This window comes from Dromaius novaehollandiae, chromosome 10 (genome assembly GCF_036370855.1).
Source record: "Dromaius novaehollandiae isolate bDroNov1 chromosome 10, bDroNov1.hap1, whole genome shotgun sequence".
In the NCBI taxonomy this organism is placed as follows: Eukaryota; Metazoa; Chordata; class Aves; order Casuariiformes; family Dromaiidae; genus Dromaius; species Dromaius novaehollandiae.
In genome coordinates this window covers 24,431,363-24,450,616 of record NC_088107.1, presented here as the reverse complement: position 1 = coordinate 24,450,616, position 19,254 = coordinate 24,431,363, and the positions used below count along the sequence as shown (strand labels likewise).

At 43.7% G+C, this 19,254-nt stretch overlaps 1 protein-coding gene across 1 annotated transcript in view; it reads left to right on the top strand.

Moving 5' to 3' along the window:
* ARIH1 (ariadne RBR E3 ubiquitin protein ligase 1) overlaps positions 1-19,254 on the top strand; it is a 67,184-nt gene that overhangs the window by 40,947 nt on the left and 6,983 nt on the right. Inside the window, exons 4-12 of the mRNA XM_064517641.1 lie at positions 487-579; positions 933-988; positions 5,258-5,324; positions 6,439-6,545; positions 7,337-7,379; positions 8,997-9,068; positions 17,295-17,425; positions 17,524-17,581; positions 18,881-19,141. Coding sequence (XP_064373711.1) covers positions 487-579; positions 933-988; positions 5,258-5,324; positions 6,439-6,545; positions 7,337-7,379; positions 8,997-9,068; positions 17,295-17,425; positions 17,524-17,581; positions 18,881-19,141 — 888 coding nt within the window. The remainder of the gene's footprint in view (positions 1-486; positions 580-932; positions 989-5,257; positions 5,325-6,438; positions 6,546-7,336; positions 7,380-8,996; positions 9,069-17,294; positions 17,426-17,523; positions 17,582-18,880; positions 19,142-19,254) is intronic.

The following is a 19,254-nucleotide window of genomic DNA, read 5'->3' as shown; positions in this document are numbered from 1 at the left end:
CGTGTGTAGCAGGTTGGTACACATTTTGGGGTTATGGGCAGCACCCATGTGTGGGAATGAGCCAAGTAGAAGAACATGAGGAAAGAAGACAGTGTGTCATCTTAATACTGTGACCTGTTTCATGATGATGTGCTTTTTTAAAATTTTATTTATTTAACTTTATTATGCGTGTATGAGAGTGAAACAGGGGAGAGCCATGTTAAGCTATGTATATACTCACAAAATAAAGATCAATTTGAATGGGCAGGCAGGATGGAAACGGCCACATTTTCCTTGCTGTTAAGGCCGGGGAGTAAAGTCTGACTTTGAAAGCATGTTTAAAGCTGTTACAGCAATGTTCTGTGGAGCTGATGCAGAAGGAATAGTAGTGGCTCAAACTTGGGGTTAGGGGATATGATAAAATTGCGCAGCACCAGGAGGGGCCAAATGATCCAGTGATTCCACTTGATAAAATAATACAATGTCTCTTGTTCTTTGTTGTTGCAGTACTTCACTGGCCTAGAGTGTGGACACAAGTTCTGTATGCAGTGCTGGAGTGAATATTTAACTACCAAAATAATGGAAGAAGGCATGGGACAGGTAAAGTCTCGATTCACCCATGTTTTTGGGGGGAAGAAATTTGTGTATTGGAGAGGAGGGGGAGAGAAGAGAGAGAATTCTTCCCTACTAAAATTAAAACAAACAAACGACTGTGGAGGGTAGATTCTTTGCAGCTGCTGAATCTGAAAGGAGCTACATGGAATTTGTGTGTGCATCTTTGCTCTGCGTGGGAAGAACCGTGCTGTGCACAGTGGCACATCTGGGCCACCGATGTGTGATGATACAGCCAATGTACAATTTTTGCTATGGGTTTTAGTGAAGACTGTGGCCTTGGAATTCCTTGTGATGCAAAATTTTATGACCTTTTATTTTTTTTCCCCTCTTTTTTTCAGACTATTTCATGTCCTGCTCATGGCTGTGATATCTTAGTTGATGACAATACAGTTATGTAAGTATGATGAGTTGCTACCTCTTGGCTTTCCTTTGTTTTTCTGTTTTGTTGCTCATGTGTTATTCAAATGTTCTGGCTTATAAAAAGCAGCATAGAGGCCTTAAGGCAGCAGAGGGGTTGGTGTTGATTGTCTGTTTTGTTACTGGTATGTCTCTTAACTTCCTGTTTAGGTCTGGAGAACCCATGCCATAGTGCTTGCAGGAAAGGCTCCTTGGCTGATATGGTCAGCATGACAATAGAATAAACACCAGGCAGTCTTTCAAAACCGTGTTTAATTGCTTTGTGCGTTTTGTTTCATTAGATATACTTAGGAATTTAGGACTTCCTACCTAGGTCAACCCACTGGTTCACCAAGTCCCAGACCTATAGTTAGTAAGTGAGTCAGAGGAAGTAAGTCCTGTATACAGTCATAGGAGATGTTTTATGCCCTCTGATAGGGAACAGTTGACCCTCAAACATAAGATTTGATTAAGCTGGTATGTAAGCCTGTGTCACTTTGCTTAAGTTGCCCAGCTGTGGGTTGACTGCTCCTACATGACGGAGCAGTGAATTCTGTGAGCCGCCTTCTCTTTTGTATTGGGTGATGCTCTTGCATGAGTAATATCCCTCATAATCCTAAACCTTGATTAAGTCCATTTTAATTCTTCATGCTAAAAAGCATCTAAATAGAAGCTCATTCCCTGTTACCTTACTCTTCCTTCCTGAAGTCTGACTCATTCATTGATATTACTTTGCTGGTTTTGTATCATTTGCTTGCAGAGTAGTGGCTTCCCGTATCGCTCTGCGTTAGTGGCTGTACGTTAGTCATAAAGAGAGTGTAGGCTGAATAGAAGTGGAAGTTGCTTAAGTGCATTCATGCCCTGTTGAGGGGTGGTTTGTAGAGTTCAGTGGGTGGAAACTGTTTTAAGAGATTCTTAATTTGGCACAGTATCTCGAGTGACTTATTTGAAATATTTGTTTGCTGGAGTCTGAACTTAGCTTGTGGTGTCACACATGCTCAGCAGGGATTTTTCTGAGTACCCAAGACCAGCCAGAACCAATTGAGAACTTGACTTTACTTATCAGACGTACACTTCACGCTGTAAATTTCTTCACAATCCATAAAGTTACATTCTTGATTACATCAATTTCCGAATAAGCTGTTCTCTTGTATCTCCTCAGCTAATGCCCGTAAAGTAGGTTAGTTGAAGGTTTTGAAATCAGTGGAGGCAGTGGTGGTAACAGGGGAAGGATGGAGGAAGAGAGGAGCAGTACTGGCGTGCGTTGCTGCCGCTTGATACGAGGTGGTACGTCTGACCGCCCCTGCCTTTTGCCTTGCGGTTTACAGAGCGGAGAGCTCCGGGGTGAACCAGTGCAGTCTTCACATCTGGTTAGGTGCTGTGAGCTTCTCCTGCAGCTAGAGATGGCAAGCCTAGCTGGGGCTTGTGGTGGTAAAATGACATCTGTGGAAGGAGAGGGGTATTTTCTTTAAAACCCCCAACGCTTTACTTGAATGGCAAAGATGATCTGCAGCAGTCTTATGAGTTGGCATGAATAAAAATGCAAGTAATCCACCTGGGAAGTTCCCCCCTCCCATGTGCTTAACTTTCTCTTTTCAGCTCCTTTCCTTTTCACAAAGTCTCCAGCTCTGGTTTTCCGAGCTATGCAGTACCTAAGCTTAACGTGTAGTGTAGAGACATTAGTTTCTTTATCCATCAGAAAATCGAGTAGATTATCCAAGCTTGTAACTTGCTCCCTCTTTGATACACTGCCTTATTGAGGGCAAGCGTCTCCAAGTTGCATTATTTCCATACAAGTCCAAACTCGGCAATTAAGATGGCTTTCCTGGATTTGTTAGTATTTAGGTAGCTTATTGTCAGTTTTCCTACGCCACTTGTTACTGTTGAGCTGAAGCAGGAGGGTGAAAGAGAGGGTCTTCCTCAGATCTTTCAAGACCTTCAGACCGGCTGAAGGTAATCTGCTTCTATCCCTTGTTCACCCTTGCTAATGCTGATGGTAATTGCTTTAACCTACATGCAAAGTTGTTGATTTCATTAATAAGCAAGGCAGGCTGCCTCTATTAGGGGTGTCTTAAGAGCCGCCACTGTCAGGTGGCAGCAGCCTCGCGGTAGCCTGGAAGAATCAACCCACTCGGTGGGAATGGACAACTTTGGGGGTCACTTAGGAGAAGGCAGATGAGTGCTGCCTTATTTTCAGTCGTTCTTTGTATAGTTGCAAATAACGCTGCTGCTGTGGCACTTAAACTTCAGAGTACTGTAAGGTCGTGACCTTACTATGAGAAAGAAGTAAGAAGTAGTAATTGCTATGGGAGGGTGTTTGAACCTTTGTATAATGTGCCTTTTGCTGAGTTCACCAATTTATGCCTTTGAGGAGTTTGCGTTATCAAAGTGGAACAAAAGTGTAAAATTTGCCATCTGAAAAAGCATCTTCCATCTTTGAATGAAGTTTTGAGGTGGTTCTGAAAACGTGTCGGTGCGTAGTACTTGTTCCTGAACTTAGTTGCCCGAAGAGATCAGGGGATAGTGGCTTCTGCAAGCAGTTTGCTTTTCCAGCCTGGCCGCTTTGGTGTGGTCAGTTCTCCTTTTATGCCTTGGCTCCTACAAGAGCGAAGCCGCGAGGTGGTCTGCAGGCACTGGGAACGGAGCGCGGCTCTTGGTTTGTCCGGTTCCGTTTTGGTGATCGTCAAAGGCGATAATACTCCTAGCAAGGCTCTTAAAGATCTTCCCCTGAATGGCGCTGGGGAAGTGCTGTTGAGCCTAGTAGCCCAGAGCAGGTGAGGCTGCTCACGTGGACCGTTCGGAGAGTTTGGTCGGCAAAAACAGTGGACAGTGCGCTAGGTGTGCTCTGGTAAGATAAGGCATTACTCCATTTAAATTCTAGTCTCCAATATATGTATAATACTGGAAATTCTATATGTGATGTTTATTATGGCTAGAAGCTAGGCGTGGAGTAAGAAAGTGAGGTTTATAATCCATATTACAAGTTTAAATATATATTTTTTGCATTCTTTGATAACAGTTTCATTCTGAAATTGCAGGCTTGCCATGGATGTGGGCCATAATAAGATGCTTTGAGAGTATATTCATTTTATTTTAGCACTGGGAATTTGGTTGTCATGTGCTATGTTTATGTAATAACCAGCATGTCATTTGTTGAAGCTCCCCACACTGCTGAAGGCTAGGATTTCTGTAGCACTGCGTAGTCACATGCACTGTTCTTTAATGAATGTTGGCATAATAACATGCAAGAGCAGATTCAATGCTGGCTGCACCTTGAAATGGATAGTGTATTAATTTCAATATTTATATGTGATATGGCCTGTGTAAAGCCATATTGCATGGTCTTATTTAAAACAAAAGTACTGCAAAATGCATACTAGTCCAGCTTTATATTGTGAGTTTATATATATACACTTATACACACGCACACTTTATATAAATGTGTGTGTATGTATATACATACATAAAGTGTGTATATATATGTATGCAGAGGACATTTTGATCAAAACTAAAAGATGTGTAATAGTGTTCAGCAGTACATAATTAAATCATTTAGAGTGCATCTAGCATTAACAGTCTGCAAATGCCAACCGGATCGGTGTGTGCAGGAGAATAGTGTTTGCCCTGCTTTTAAAGGCTTCCCATCTGTCTAGTTTTCTCCTTCTCTCTCACTTCTGAGCAAGTTTGTTACTGCATGGAATGACTTAATTTAAAATTAAAGTCAGTGTTGTGTACACCCTGCATGATGTTGAATTTAAATCAACTTTGGTTTTTTATGCTAACTATAAGAGAGAAAATCAACATTAATTTCCAAGCTGATAAGCTGTAGCATTCTGTTGAAATCCAGATAGCACTAGGTCTACCAGAGCTATTAACACCACAACAGTTGTTCTGAAGCTTTTAAAAGAGGTTTGCCAAATGCACATATTTAAAGTGAATGAACTAATGAAACTGTTTCCTCTGTTTCTTGGACTCTTCAAGAAAGTGTTTAAAACAAACAACCCCCCCCCCCCCAAAAGCAACAGGTTCAGTTTTCTTGAATTGAATGATTTATTTTTAATGCATCTGAAATTAGTGTTGGAAATTAAATGCAATATTACAGGTGTAACAGAAGTATAATAAATAGAAAACAGGTAAGTACAAAAAAAGTACCTACAGGCATAGAAGGAAAATATCAAAATCATTTGTTTGTCCTAACTTCTTGGCTGTTTGTGGAAAAAGTGGATTTTCTACTACAATAACGTTTCCGTATTCTTCCCTTCCACAGGCGTCTGATCACAGATTCGAAGGTTAAATTAAAGTACCAGCATTTAATAACCAATAGTTTTGTAGAGGTGAGTTTGTATTTGAAATATTTAATAGCTTCCAGGGTTTTTCTTGCATGTGCACCAAAGCAGAGAAGTGAGGCTTGTTTATAACTTTAGAGCAAATTATCTCTTGCATAGTTTATAATCAAATGTAACTACGAGTTAGAGGCTTTGCAGGGGATGTTTTATAGCCCGTTTAGTTATTTGTGTAGCTGTAGGGAAACATTTTTAAAAAAAAATCTGCAGAACACCTGGAGACCTATTATGTTATTGGAAGCAAAAGAGAGGGTGCGATTACTTAGTGATATGGGAAGCAGTGTAGATGAGAGTGCAGGAGGTGCTCAGTGTGTCAGTTCTGAGAAACACTTAATACTTACAGTCCTTGCATGAGTGTTCTCTGGGATGCTTCAGGCTCAAACTGGGAAACATTATAAACAAGAATATGCCTTAAACATTTGCCTTTTGAAGCAAAGCTGTAAAATTGGTTTTAGCAAAATACCAATAGCTTCAGCACTTCAAAATAAATAAACTTAGAAGGTGCTTTGGAGGGTTGTCCACTGTCCCTGTTTCCTATTGCATGTGTTTAGATTCGCTGTAGAGCCTAGTATGTAGGTTGTTACTGGAATTAAACCTTCACAAAAAAAGGTTTGAGGTGAAACACTGGAGATAAACACTTCAAAGCATCTTCAAGGTGTATAAGAAAATTGCTTTTGAAAGCTAGTTACTGTGCATATTTGTGAGTGTTGTTTCAGAAAGGCTGTGGCTGCAGTGGAACAGAGATAGCTAGTTGCATAGGACTTTAACAGATACTTTTTGAATGGAAAGCTTGGTAGCTTCATCTTACTCAAATATATTCTCTGGGTGAGCTACAAGGTCATCGGAAGTCTTCATGCTCCTCCTCCTCCTTATTCCTAGAGGAGACCACTTGACATTGAAGAGTTGACTATGTTATTCCTGTTTTCCTGAAGCAGTAAGAAAGTAAATGCTTAGAATAAGGAGACAGCACTTCTTGTACAGTGGACTGGTAAGACAGGAAGAAGTTTAATTGAAGATCATGGTTAAAAGGATGAAAAAGAGTGAAGGGCAAACTCCTTGTGCAGCATCTTTTTGCTATTAGGGTTTCTCTTGCTTTATTTCCTAGTGTAATCGACTGTTAAAATGGTGTCCTGCCCCAGACTGCCACCACGTTGTTAAAGTCCAATATCCTGATGCTAAGCCCGTTCGCTGCAAATGTGGACGTCAGTTTTGGTAAGAACAATCAAGTAAAAGAATTTGGTATTGCTTTTCGCTTAACGCTTTGAATGTGTGTGAGCGTGCATTTTATAAGTTTATATTGGGGTGTTGCTTTAGATGGTGGGGGAAGCATGGGGATGGGGTGGCCTTTACAAGAAGGTAACAAATCTGTTGGGTCCTTCAGCTGGACTCATTCTCCTCTGTCTCCCTGAATGTGTAAAATGAGCATTTCGCGTGCATTATCACCTCCGATGAAACCAATTACAAATGGGCAGAAAACTCCTGGGATTACTTTTGTCAGCTGATAAATTCTCTTAAAGAAATGTTTGAACTCATTTTCAACAAACAGTACCTGTGCATCACAGTGTCCTTAGTTACTGCATTTTCTTGAGTGTTTTGTCAATGATGTGTGAAATAATATCTACACTTGGAAAATGTATTCACAAATACTGGCATTTCACTTGAAAATGGTAAGCTGGAATTAGGAGCAGCTGGTTGTGAAGGCCATCACTGTGTAGCTGTTGCCTTCTCTGTGCCTCAGGGCCTCATCTGACATAGAGGCAGGCCTGGCTTTTGCTGACAGAGGGGCCATAGCTGAACTGATGGTTTCAGATTAGGTGAGGCTCTTGATGCACTTCTTGAATTCTCGAAGGCACTGTAGAGAATCAAAGTGTTTTTAGGTATCTACTTAGGACTGGCCGCGCTCTTTCAGTAGAACAACCCAGAAGGAAACTTCCACGTTGTTAACTTAGTTAAAGTATAGCCATCTACCTTACTCACTAATTTCTCCTTTCTTTCACTTACAGCTTTAATTGCGGTGAAAATTGGCATGATCCTGTTAAGTGCAAGGTGAGCATGTCTGAGTTCTTATCTAAATACATGACTTTTCAAAGTGTAAAGTCAAGCTATGTGCAAGATACCTAGCAATTGTAGCTGTTCACATCAAGAGGGATAGCGGTTCACCTATTTAGATCATAGCGTAAGGAGCCATAGAGGAATAGAGGAAGCAGCCAAATCGTACTGGATGCCTTCAGTGGTTGACCCCAAAATCTGCCTTTGTGAAGGCACAGCACCGCAGCTGTGTGGGGAAATGTCTGGAGGAGGAGGCTGTTACAGCTGTGACCCTCTGAAGAAGAATCAGGTGGCTTCAGACATGAATGCTTCACTTCACAACGAGTGTTCCTATAATCGTAGTGTTTCTGTAGGTGTTTGGTGCTTCAGCAGGCTTGTGATCTGCAGTGCAGAAGTAATGAATTTGGGCCTGGTTCTGGGAGCTGCTGCTGTGCAGTGATTTCTGGAGCTGGGCTGTTCTTTTTCATGGAAGTGTCAGAAGCTCCGGTCAAACCTGGCATCCTGCGTGCTAGGCCCTGCGGAGAACTTAGACGTGTTTCATGCCTTGAGGACAGAGCAGTCTGTATTCCTAGTGACGAACACAAAAAAACTTCCTGGGGGAGGGGAAGGGAAACCTCAGCAAAGGTTTAGCATGGTTTTGTTAGTGTTTCCGTAACAGATGTGGTTAATTTATTGTCTAACAGGTGCAAGCAGTATTTTGCTTTTGCAGCTTGCATCCATTTGATGTTGCCATGTTCCCTCTAGGGAAAAAAAAAAGCATAAGGTGGAAAGTGTGGGCCTGAGTGGGCATTTTCAAATAGCCTTAGTGCATCTCAAATGGCTGAAGTCTGAGAATGCGCAATATAAATGGACTTGGTTCTCCTAAGATTTCAATTCATGGAAATTTTTCTTATTGGTGCATTTCCCCCAACCTCCCTTCTCTCTGCCATGGTTAGGACTTTGGGGAAGTCTTATGAAACAGTTTAGTCAATTCTTTCCTGTTTGGCTTTTCCTTAGAGCGCTGCTTTTTTTTCTCTTCCTCTTCACATTTTGAGTTAACAGTTTCACCTTTTAAAAAGTGAATGTAGTTGATGTCTTAATTCTTTGGAGGTGAAAATAGTCTTCATGCAACTTACGCACAACGTTTGAGACTCTGTAAGCCTAAGGAAAAATTTATGATATGGCTTGATGTAAAAGCTAGCTAGCACAGAGGGTCTGACTGCAGTTTTCACAGATCACTGTTATTGCTGAAGTGTTTGTGCTGAGTGGTCCTGCTAGCTGGATCAGGATGGTGCTGCAGGAAATATCTGTAACTAAATTAACTTGGACTGCTCCCCAACATCCCCCCCCTCAGATTCACTGAAAAATAATCCCCAGAAGATGGGATTTGAGAATAGTGGTGATTGCGTAGACCTCTGATCCTGTATTCTCTGCTGGCATATGTCTAGAGAGTTGGGCAACAGGTTTTTATTCACCATAGGAAGCTTTGTGAAGTTAGAGATCATCCCACCTCACTGTGGCAGCATTCAGCTCGCATGTGACCGTGGGTTTCTTAGCGTTACCTTAATGTAAGCAACTATCTTGGAAACCCCGAAAGTTCCTCTGTTTAACTCTTTTCTTCATTTTTTCTAACAGTGGTTAAAGAAATGGATTAAGAAGTGTGATGATGACAGTGAAACTTCTAATTGGATTGCAGCAAACACAAAGGTGAGGGTTTTTTCTCATATTTTATATGGACTATCAGATGAAAAGAAGAATGGCAGCCTAATTCTTTGGCACTAGGATTACTTTTCTTTTGCATGTCATTAGTTAACAGCAAGTATAAAAATGTACAGTAGACTGAAGTACTCCTGTTTAAAGTGCAAATAGCCGCTACTGCCTCGAACCAGGTGGGGTTCTTCAGGTGAAGTGGAGTTTGTTTTGGTAAGAAAGAGTTAATTGGAGACCCAAAGGAAGCTCAGGTTTTGTGTCTTGGGGCCTCCTGTCTGGTGCTGATGGCTTTCCTAAGCAAATCTGTGCTCGACTCCAAGTGTGTGAAACATGTTAACACCCCCTGTGGCTCGATTTGGCTGTGATAATTTACATCTGCCTTTAAATCCCCTGGGTTTGCCTCTTTAGGAGGCGTTCATTTCCGCTGGGCGGGATGCCAGATCGAGCCTGGCAGAACAGCTGTTAAGATTTTATTATGTAAATGCCTTGGTTCCAGCTAGCCCAACTTTGCATGAAACTTCAGCGGGGTCTGCGTTTGTTCGGTTCGCGAAGAATAAAAACCAAGGTTGGCACGGCGGCAAGAGAACAAAGCGAGCAGATGCCACTGGGAGGCCGAGGGTGAGGAGCGGACCTGGGCCTCCCGACTGCCAAGTCAGGAGGCTGGAAGAAGGTGGGGAGGGTGTGAGGAAGCGGCCGCTTTGTTTTCCTAGCTCTGTTGTGTAACTAGTTAATGGCATTGTTTGCTGCGGAGCTGCTGCTTTCTGGGGCTCGCTGTGTGTTTTTCATTGAACTGGAATGTCACATTCTGGTGAAAGCAGAAACACCCGTCGCACTGAAATGCACCATTAAAAGCATGCTGAAATTTCTCGGCTCAGTTGCTGCTTTCTGTTCCATGGACTGAGACTTGTGTGGCCTCTGCTTGGAGGCTGGACGTTGCTCAGGAAAATTAACTTGGCGTTTTCTGAGGTGGGTGGGTTCAAAGATGTATTGGAGCTCAAGAACGGAACCAGATTTGCTCAAAGTTCACTTGGTCTTCAGATATTGCCTGTAGTAAACCTGAGGAAGAGTAGCTGAATAGTTTGGAAAGGCTGGATGTAAGCACATGCAAAGCAGCTTTCAGCCTAGGGTATCAAACATTTGGGACATCAAAATTGCCACAGTCCTACTGCGTATTTTGCCTGTGCCACTGCCCTAGGCAGCCAGGTGAGGTGCTGCTGCCCCTGAAGGAGAGTATTGGTGATGGCCTTAGGGCTCTCCATCTTCTATTTGCCCTACATTGGCGTGTGCTGACAGAGACCAAGGTCTGAGCTCTCTGCCTGGGGATGCAAAAGTTAGTTTTGCCCATCCTTCTGGGGAGCTCTGGGCTTGCTAGGTTTTGACCTGGTTAGATGTTAAGCTCTCTCTTACTGGGTTCTGTGCTTGCTAAAAGGACGTACCCACGTGTTATTGTAGATCAAACATGGGTAATGTGCTGGTAACGCTGGCTACTGGAAATAGTAAACGACTTGTCCCTTTTCAGACAGGGAGGTGGGAGTTTTGGCAGCTTGCTTGCCCAAAGCTTTAAGCATAGACAGCACTGCTGTTGTCAAGATGGTCACCCTGTCTTTAACCAGGATCTCAAATTTGTCAGCTAGGAGCCATGCTAGTGGTTGGGCTGCTACTTAAAGCGCAGCTCAGACTGTCAGAAATCAGACTGAATAGCAGGAGCAAGAAGTTTTTGTGGGAAACACCCATGCAGAGGATGATGAAGTGGGGAAGCAAGAGCATGGCGTAGCCCCGCTGGCGTCAGCCCAGCTAATCTGTTAGTTCCTGTAGTCTTATGTCAGCAGGAGCAAGAGCTGTTGTCCTTGAACATCCCTGTCTAAGCCACGTCCTCTAATGCTGTGTGAGACACTCCTACAGCAAGGAAATACTTTGGAGCCCAGACCGTACAGAAGCAACAGGAGGGGGGAAAAAAAAAAGCAGGGTAATTACTCCAGACATTGAGCAAGCCGACTGTCATGGAGTCTTATGATATCCATATCAATCGAATTATCTAAAGGACAATATTGTAATTCTTCTCTCTCTCTCGGAACTGATGCTAGATTCAACGGAGGGGAAAATTGGCAGGAAATGTAACCCACCCCTCTAATGCTCTCTGCCTTCTCGTGAGCAGTGGACATGGGGAAGATGGTAATTTCACACTGCTGTAATGATGAAGCGCGAGCGGCGCTGGTTGTTGGAACATGTGTAATCGGAGCCTCGCGGCCTCCGGAGAACCAGACCGGCCCAGCGCCGCAGGGCCGCCAGCCACCACCTTTTCTCGTCTGAACTGCCTGCTGGCCGCTGGCCAAACGCTCGGAGAAATCCAAGCGCCTATCTGACAGTGACACAGTTCGACTGCTGTTCAGAAGGGAACCAAATATTTGTACAGCTCGGGGGGGGGAAATCCTTTCCTGCTGTAGCGTGAGGTTGTAGCAATACAAAGGGCTGTGAATCGCACAGTGGAGGTGCGGGCGTATCTGTCCCTCCTCTCTGTCTCTCTGCACTACTTGCAGCAGGAAAGCACGTCAGTCATGTTTGGGGAGGGCAGGCTTTTGCCTCCACAGCTGTTTGCTTCAGTGCATGCAAGTCAGGGCCCTAAAGCGGCATTTGATTGATCCAAAGGCACCTAGAAGGGAACTGAATCCCATCGGACTTCAAATCCGATCAGAGCCCTCTTTTCCAAGTAATGCAGTTGTCGTTGCTGCCACGTTTCCGGTGCTGCTGCTGTTTCCAGCAGGCTCTAGCTTCTGCGAAGGGCTTCCTCCAGGCCTCCGAGCGTGACGCCGAGCTGCGGTCCTGTCCCACGGGGCCTGTGTTCAGGGAAGAAAGCTTCCTGTCTTACCAGGATCAAGACGTAAGAGAAAAATACCAGTCTTCCTGGAATGTACGCTTGAAATCTTGGTAATCCTTTGCAACAGGAGAATGCGAGGTAAATTTGTTCCAGCTCGCCCTGAGACAGCGTAGCAAAGGGAGATGAGGCAGTTGCTGTATGAGAGACTAGAAAAGTGAAACCCAACTGAGTTGGTTTCTGCTTGCAAGCTGGAGTGACATGATACCTTTTTTTGATGAATTGTGTAGAGCAGTCTGAATGAAATATGAGATTTGAGTAGTGACTTTGCGGTCTCCTGTATAAAAAAAAAAATCTTATTTCAGGTTCATTTACTTGCACTTGGGAGATCACCGTGCTAGATTTCTCGTCCTGCTTGTACAAAACAGTTTTTGGAAGAGACAGTGGAGTAGGTGGTCTTTGACCTAAAATAAGCTACTTCTGAGTGTGTGAATTCAATTTGACTAAACTGGATTAAATTTGTGATAAGCCAATACAAGTTCTTCATCAAGACTTTAATTCTCAATCTTTCTGTTAGGGAAGGGTTGGGTAGTTCAGGGTTTTGCGTGCTGCTTTCTTTCTCGGTTTGTTGTGCATACTTGGTTTGTAACTTGTTTCTTTCTTCTTGAAATAAACTGGGCAGGTTTCTGCTTTTGTCGGCTTCATGTGGCTTTGCAAATAAAGAAACCACACGCATCAGTTACTTCTGTTAAGTGGGCTTTCAAAGCACTGGGGGGGGGGGGGGGGGGGACCCAAACCCTCAAAACCAGAAGGACTCGGCTTTGTGCATTTATTTTTGGCTTTCTTAAGGTGTATCAGGGCTGCCAGAAAGGAGCCTAAAAGGAGAGGAAAATGAAAAAACGGTTTCAAACCTGTGTTTCAGCGATGTTGATCTTTCTGCGTCTTTGAATCCTAAAGAAAGGAGGAAAGGGATATTGGATCTTAACTGTGCCTGTCTTCGCCCAAGGCAGTGTTTTCTGTTGTAGTTAAATGGGTGTTAATGAAAGTTGCTCATCTGATTCTAAAAATGCCCCTGCTTTACCATTTTTGGCTCCTGGCATGTTACCATCTCATTATCTTCCAGGCTAGACAGGACTTGAATGTCCCAGAACAAGCAGATTGATTCTCCCCCCTCCCAAAAATTAAAAAAAGCTATTGGGCATTTTACCCCTCAAAGCAAGATGGAATGGCATGAACCCAGTTCTGCACCTTTTCGGGTCATTTTTAGATGTCTGAACACGTATTCCCTCCGTGCTCTCTGAAAGTACATTTGTTCCAATGCGTGTAGGTTCTGGCATCCCAGTAGATGCTCCAGCACTCAGCTTTGCTCTCTTGCTTCTCACCGCTGCCATTCGGGGCCAGAACCAGGAACGGTGTCTTTCCCAAGATGTAGAGCTGCCGTCTTTCTTTTCAGATGAACGAATGCTTAAAATACCCCATTTTGTTCAGTGATTCTGGGTGTTGTCACTGTATACTATTTTGCAGTAACTGTAGCTGAGTTCGGCAGTTCCAGATCTGGTTGAAATGCATCAAGTATTCCTGTGGCATCTGAGGATTCCCCCTTTTAGGGCAAGGTGTAGGTGAAGGCATTGCTGTGAGTACAGCTGCTGTGCTGGTGTACACCAGTTGTCTCTGGGAGTCCTGGAGGGGACTAAGCTGTTTCACCTGCCCTGAAACACAGAAGTGTTTCTATTTTATCCTTCTATTCATAGAAGAACAGCTGAGGTTTAAGGTGTTTTGTGTACACACAGCCTTTTATGACAAAACAGGGATTGTTCTCTTTTGCCAGGTTTGCCTGGGCCCTTGTTTCAAAGTGCACTGTGTAAGCACAACAGTGATTTGTTTGGAGTGGAACAATGTTAATGAGGTCACTTCTGCATCGTGGCCTGATAGATAACGTACAGAATAATCTGCTCATTTAGTAATTTGATTTGCTGGCTATTATGTTGTTTGCATGGCCATAATTCTCAAGAAAATTTTCCTTCCCTATTCTCCTTAATCTATAAATCCCTCCTACTTACTGCATTAGTGGTTTGAATAGTTGCTACTTTTTATTTTCTTGCTGGTATTCAGCGTTTCTTTAATATGTTCCTCTCATGGCTTTTTCTTAGTCTTTAGTAATACTTGACTTACGTACTTCTACACAACATCATGAATCTGTCTAGTTTGCTGAGTAATCTGTCATCCTTGTGCTTTGTATGGTGGAGTATAGAAACTTGAGAAGAATGGCATTCCCTTTAATGCAAGGGCTGTAATTAGGGTCTTTTTGTTCTAATTTGCATCGTAGTGCTGCCTGGAAGCCGTAATCACCATTCAGTTTTGAGACATTGAAGAGCTTAGTTTCATCCTTAAATACACAAAGGCAGAATTTCAGTGCTCGCAGTTGAACGTAGCTGCAGATGCTGATGGCCCCACACGTGGCGCGGAAGAGCCCCACTGTGCCTCTCCAGGTTGGCAGGTTGTCTGGGCACCGTTTCTCCGTTATTCCGGTTATGAGATTTTCCTGAGCAGGAGTGATCACTCCAGCTGTTTTTTGATTTAGCTGTGTCTTCCAGTGGGGGAGGCAAATGTAGGCATCTAATCAGATGAGATGTGCTTAAAAGAAACTGCACAACTCTGCTACCACCATCTTCTCTTGAAAAACCATTCATGACTGTGTTCCCCACAGTCATGAATGACAGGATAGTGCGTGAAAGGGATGCGATGACACTCTTGCATGGAAAATGCACGCTAGTGAATGAGCTAACCAGGCTGTGATCTGCCCACACAGTTGTGAAGAGTATTGATGTGATAAATTTAAAATAAAATCCTGATGTTTTTGTGCAGGATTGGGAAAGAGGAGAGGGCTGCATGGGAAAGGGAAGTAGTTATTGTACTGGGCACTGCATTGGAAGGAAAGACTGTTTTTAACTCCAGAGTTCACAAAACTAGGTTGACTATTTGGGAACAACCTTACCTAGCTGGATAACCATCCTGTAGAGAACCCAGCAGGACATCTTGATGTTGTCTCTCTGACTGGTGTTGTCTCCCTGAGTGGCCTTCAAGGGAGCTACCCTGCTTCATTTACCCTGTTTGTAGTTGGACAAATGCTGTGTGATGGGGAGGAAAGCAGAGCAGGCTGAATCCATCCCTTTGCATGCTTGCTTGATGCCTGAAGAACTGATCAGAGTAACCAGCCCAGCCAAAAAACCCTGAACCAGAAGGAATAGCCAGCCAGCTAGCATGCAGTGTACTAGCAAAGCATGAGGACAGGAGGAGAGGGGTGACTGCAGAGAGAAACATTCATCAGAGAAAACCTGGCTGGTTGTGTAGGATGTCACTCATTTCTGCCCAGTCCTTAACCCTTCTTCAGGAGCAGGCAGTTGAATTCAAGCAAGACTTTGAAGAGAAACAAATGATGCTAGTACTCAAGTGGACCTCTCTGCTGGAGCTGGGGAGAATTGTGAAATGTTTTGGGTTGGGAGGGACCCCTGGGTGGCCTCTCGTTCAGCCCCCAGGCTCAAAGTAAGGCTAACATCAAAGTCAGGTCAGGTGGCTGCAGTGAGACTTAGTTTTCATTCGTTCAGGTTTGCAAAATTGCGGTCACCAAGAAGCAAAAGTAGCTGAAAGAACTTTTTTTTTTAAATTAACATTTGGCCAAAAAGAGGCCACAGTTTCTCATGTTAACTTCTTCCTCCTTGTCCCTTTTCCCTCATAACCTGCTTTGCCATACTGCAAACCTCCAACCCTTCTCCCATTGAGAAAGGCATCTGGAGACTGCACTGGTCTTTTGCAGCTCCTGAGCTATTTCTGAATATTTCTTGGTAAAAGCTACAACTTTTTACAATACAAAAGCTAAAACTTGTATGAAAATGTATCTTATGATGATACCTGGGGCACTTGGAGTAGATGTAGTAGAGTATGCTGGATTGTAAAAGTAGTAGTTATGTACTGGTAGAGCATGTTGGTTTCTTTCTGCAGTGGGTGTCTGTGTGTACTGAATGCTGGAAAAGGGTATTGTACTCTTGATTTCTTCTCTGTGAAGTAAAAGGTAAAGAGGTGAGTGGCCATGGGCTATTTTGTATTCTTCTGGCACAAGAGCTGCAGCTGGCTTTACAAGGGAGGATAGCTGAGTTCTGCCAGTTCTTTGGCTTGTGTTGAGTGTTGCCTTGTAGATAAAACCATGGTTTTTGCAAAAATTTCACATTTGTATAAGCTGCTGTTGCTTTTGGAAGGTGCTCTGCTTGTCCCTTCCTTGTGTTGGCACAAGTACTGGTGTGGCTGTGTGGTGAGCTGGACTGAGAACTGATCTGGGCTCAAACGCGTTTTCTGTACTTGTTGGTTTGTTTAACCTTGATGAGTTCTTTGGCCCAGGTTTGGTGCAGCTGCACTCACTCTGTGCTCTGAGTTGCTGGCACGAGGGGAGTGCTGCAGGGACAGGAACGAGTGGTAGAAGGGTGTTGGACCGGTGTCCTTTGCTAACAGAGTCAGTTTAGGCTATCTTTGCCATCTCAGCTTTGTGTGCTTATTGGGGTACTAGAGGAATACTCAGTTTTTTGATGTTCTGCGTGGCATGTCCAGCTGAATATCATCTCATGAAATGGCCACGTGCTGCAGGTGTATGAGAATGATGTTGGTGTTAGGAAGATCTTTGGAGAACAGCTTCTGTGTGCAGTGCTGCTCTTTGATATCCTCACACTCGGCAAAGACTTCATACCTAAAAAAAGGAAGCCCCACGGGGGCTCTTGTAGAAGAGTCTTCAGCGAGGTGTCACATGAAGAGGAAAAGAGGAGCCTGACAGCAAATGTGGAAATGCCCCAGGAGAAGTGGTGTCTTTCTAGTTGACAGAAGCTTCTTTGAAGCACAATAAACTTTTGTTGTGAGTTTTCAGATACTTTTTGGATGACATTTTACAACTGCAGGTGTCTCAGATTGATAACAGCATGATATCAGCACACCGTTATGCTTTTTAAGTTTGTGCTGAAATGGACCAAATACTTGACTGTGAAGAAAGCCAGATGCCTTCCCCTGGGCAATTACGGACCATCAGTACTACTGTAATTCTGGAGAAGGTCATAAAATCGCCCATCCAGTGTACCACTAGGAATGTATGGTAGCTACATACATAAAATTAGTTATTCCTTGGGTGGGTGGATGGCTGCTTTTTTTTTTTTTTTTTTTTTTTTGTTACCCAGCTGTTCTGAGTTTGGAAGTATTTTTAGGTCTGACTTGGAAGAGGATCTTGATGATCAAAGGGACAAAGTAAATCATGCCTTTCACCTGACATGCGATTCCTTACTGCTGTTTGTAAGATGGTTAGGTGTCCCACTCTTCCCTTTTTCCAAATCATGTCTTGCTTTCCGTGTTAATGGTAATCCATGCCCTGTTACCAGGAATGCCCGAAATGCCACGTGACCATCGAGAAGGATGGGGGCTGCAATCACATGGTCTGTCGGAACCAGAACTGCAAAGCTGAGTTCTGCTGGGTGTGCCTGGGCCCCTGGGAGCCCCATGGATCTGCCTGGTGAGTTCAGGACTACGCCTTGCTGGGAGGCAAGGAAGTGGTAATGCACACAGCATCCGTTTGCACTAAAATCTGTGGATTCGCTGTCCCCGTTACAGGTACAACTGTAATCGCTACAACGAGGATGATGCAAAGGCAGCAAGGGATGCACAGGAGGTGAGTCCATAACCTTTGGTGGGTTAGGGTGATCACCGATCCTGCGGCATGCTTTCGGGCTTTCCATAAACCTATAAATCAGTCCTGGGGAATTTCCTGGATTTGGGCACGAATCCAAAAGGCAGTTAAGTTCCACAGCAGCTTTGGACTCTTGTTTTGTGCCAAAGAAAACGTTCAAAGTCACTTTAACCCAATTTAAAGAACACATTAACTCAGTTATCTGTCATGCTGTCTTGCCTGTTTTATAACAGCTCTTCACATGAAGTCATCGTAATGCTGTGGGTCTGAGGCAACAAACCTGACACCCCTTGTAAAATGCTCTTTACTGCAAAGTTCTTGATGCTAATCCTGAGGTGCTTTTAAGCACAACATACCTTCTGAACATAATATAATATAATAGACTTTAGTTGTTCCAGTAACTGTTCTTGGAAGCCTGACATGAGTAGAAATTGTGGGTGAAGTTGCAGCTGCATTTTACTGTTTTGTGAATATGGATGGCACAGGCAAAACCCTTTTGATGGGGAGGGATTGCATGCTGTGTGCTGCAGCTTGCAGAAATCCATTTCCTGCATCCTCGTCAAAGTGCTGTGATAGCCAAAATCCAAAACATTTCCAGCAACCCCTCCTCTGGCAGATAAGTGTGACTTGGATTGAGATTTTGTACATCCATGCTGTACAAGTTTAACCGTGCACATGTTGTCATTTTTTCAGCTGATCTGTTAGTGAAAAGAAAATAAGATCAATGGCTGCGTACTGAGTCATCTTGGTTCTCTTGTACTACTTAACACATGGCATCTTTCCCCTGCTCTATAATCAGCGTGGCCTAGGCAACCTAGGGTTGCCCTCTTAATACAAGCACAGTCATTTTTTTTACTTCAAATTCCTTATTAGCTGAAAAAAAGAAAAGCTGCTTCTTACTGTTTGTCATGACACTGGTAGCATTTATGTCCTGTAATTGGAGATGGGAGGCTGAAAATAAAACTGGTCAGACTTTAGCAGTGTGATTCTACTTGTTTTCAAGGCTGGGCATGAGAATGGCATAGCTGTGCTAGGAAGCTCGCTGTGTGGTAGTGAGCTGCAGCAGGTCTGGCCTCTTGTCCCTGCACGGTGTCGGGGTTAACGGTGCTGTGCAAAGTGGCGCCATCTGAATCTGGCCAGTGTGAGAGGAGAGGAAACACCGTTGGGAAGGAAGCTCATTCTTAGGGTCAGGAAGAGCCTCGTGAAGGGTTTACTTCTCTTACAGTCATTACTTTGTTTTAACTATTTGTTCTCTTTTTCCCCTAATGGGAATTAACACAGCGATCCAGAGCAGCCCTGCAGAGGTACCTGTTCTACTGCAACCGCTATATGAACCACATGCAGAGCCTGCGCTTCGAGCACAAGCTCTATGCTCAGGTGAAGCAGAAAATGGAGGAGATGCAGCAGCACAATATGTCGTGGATCGAGGTGCAGTTCCTGAAGAAAGCAGTCGACGTCCTCTGCCAGTGTCGTGCCACACTCATGTACACTTACGTCTTTGCCTTCTACCTCAAAAAGAATAATCAGTCCATTATCTTTGAGGTAGGAGAAAACATGCTTTTCAGGAACTGAGATTACAAAGTTTACAGTGAAATAGGGATTTAATGCTTGGAAAAGCTGTTGTCCCACAGTTTTACAGAAGTGGGTTGGTCCTG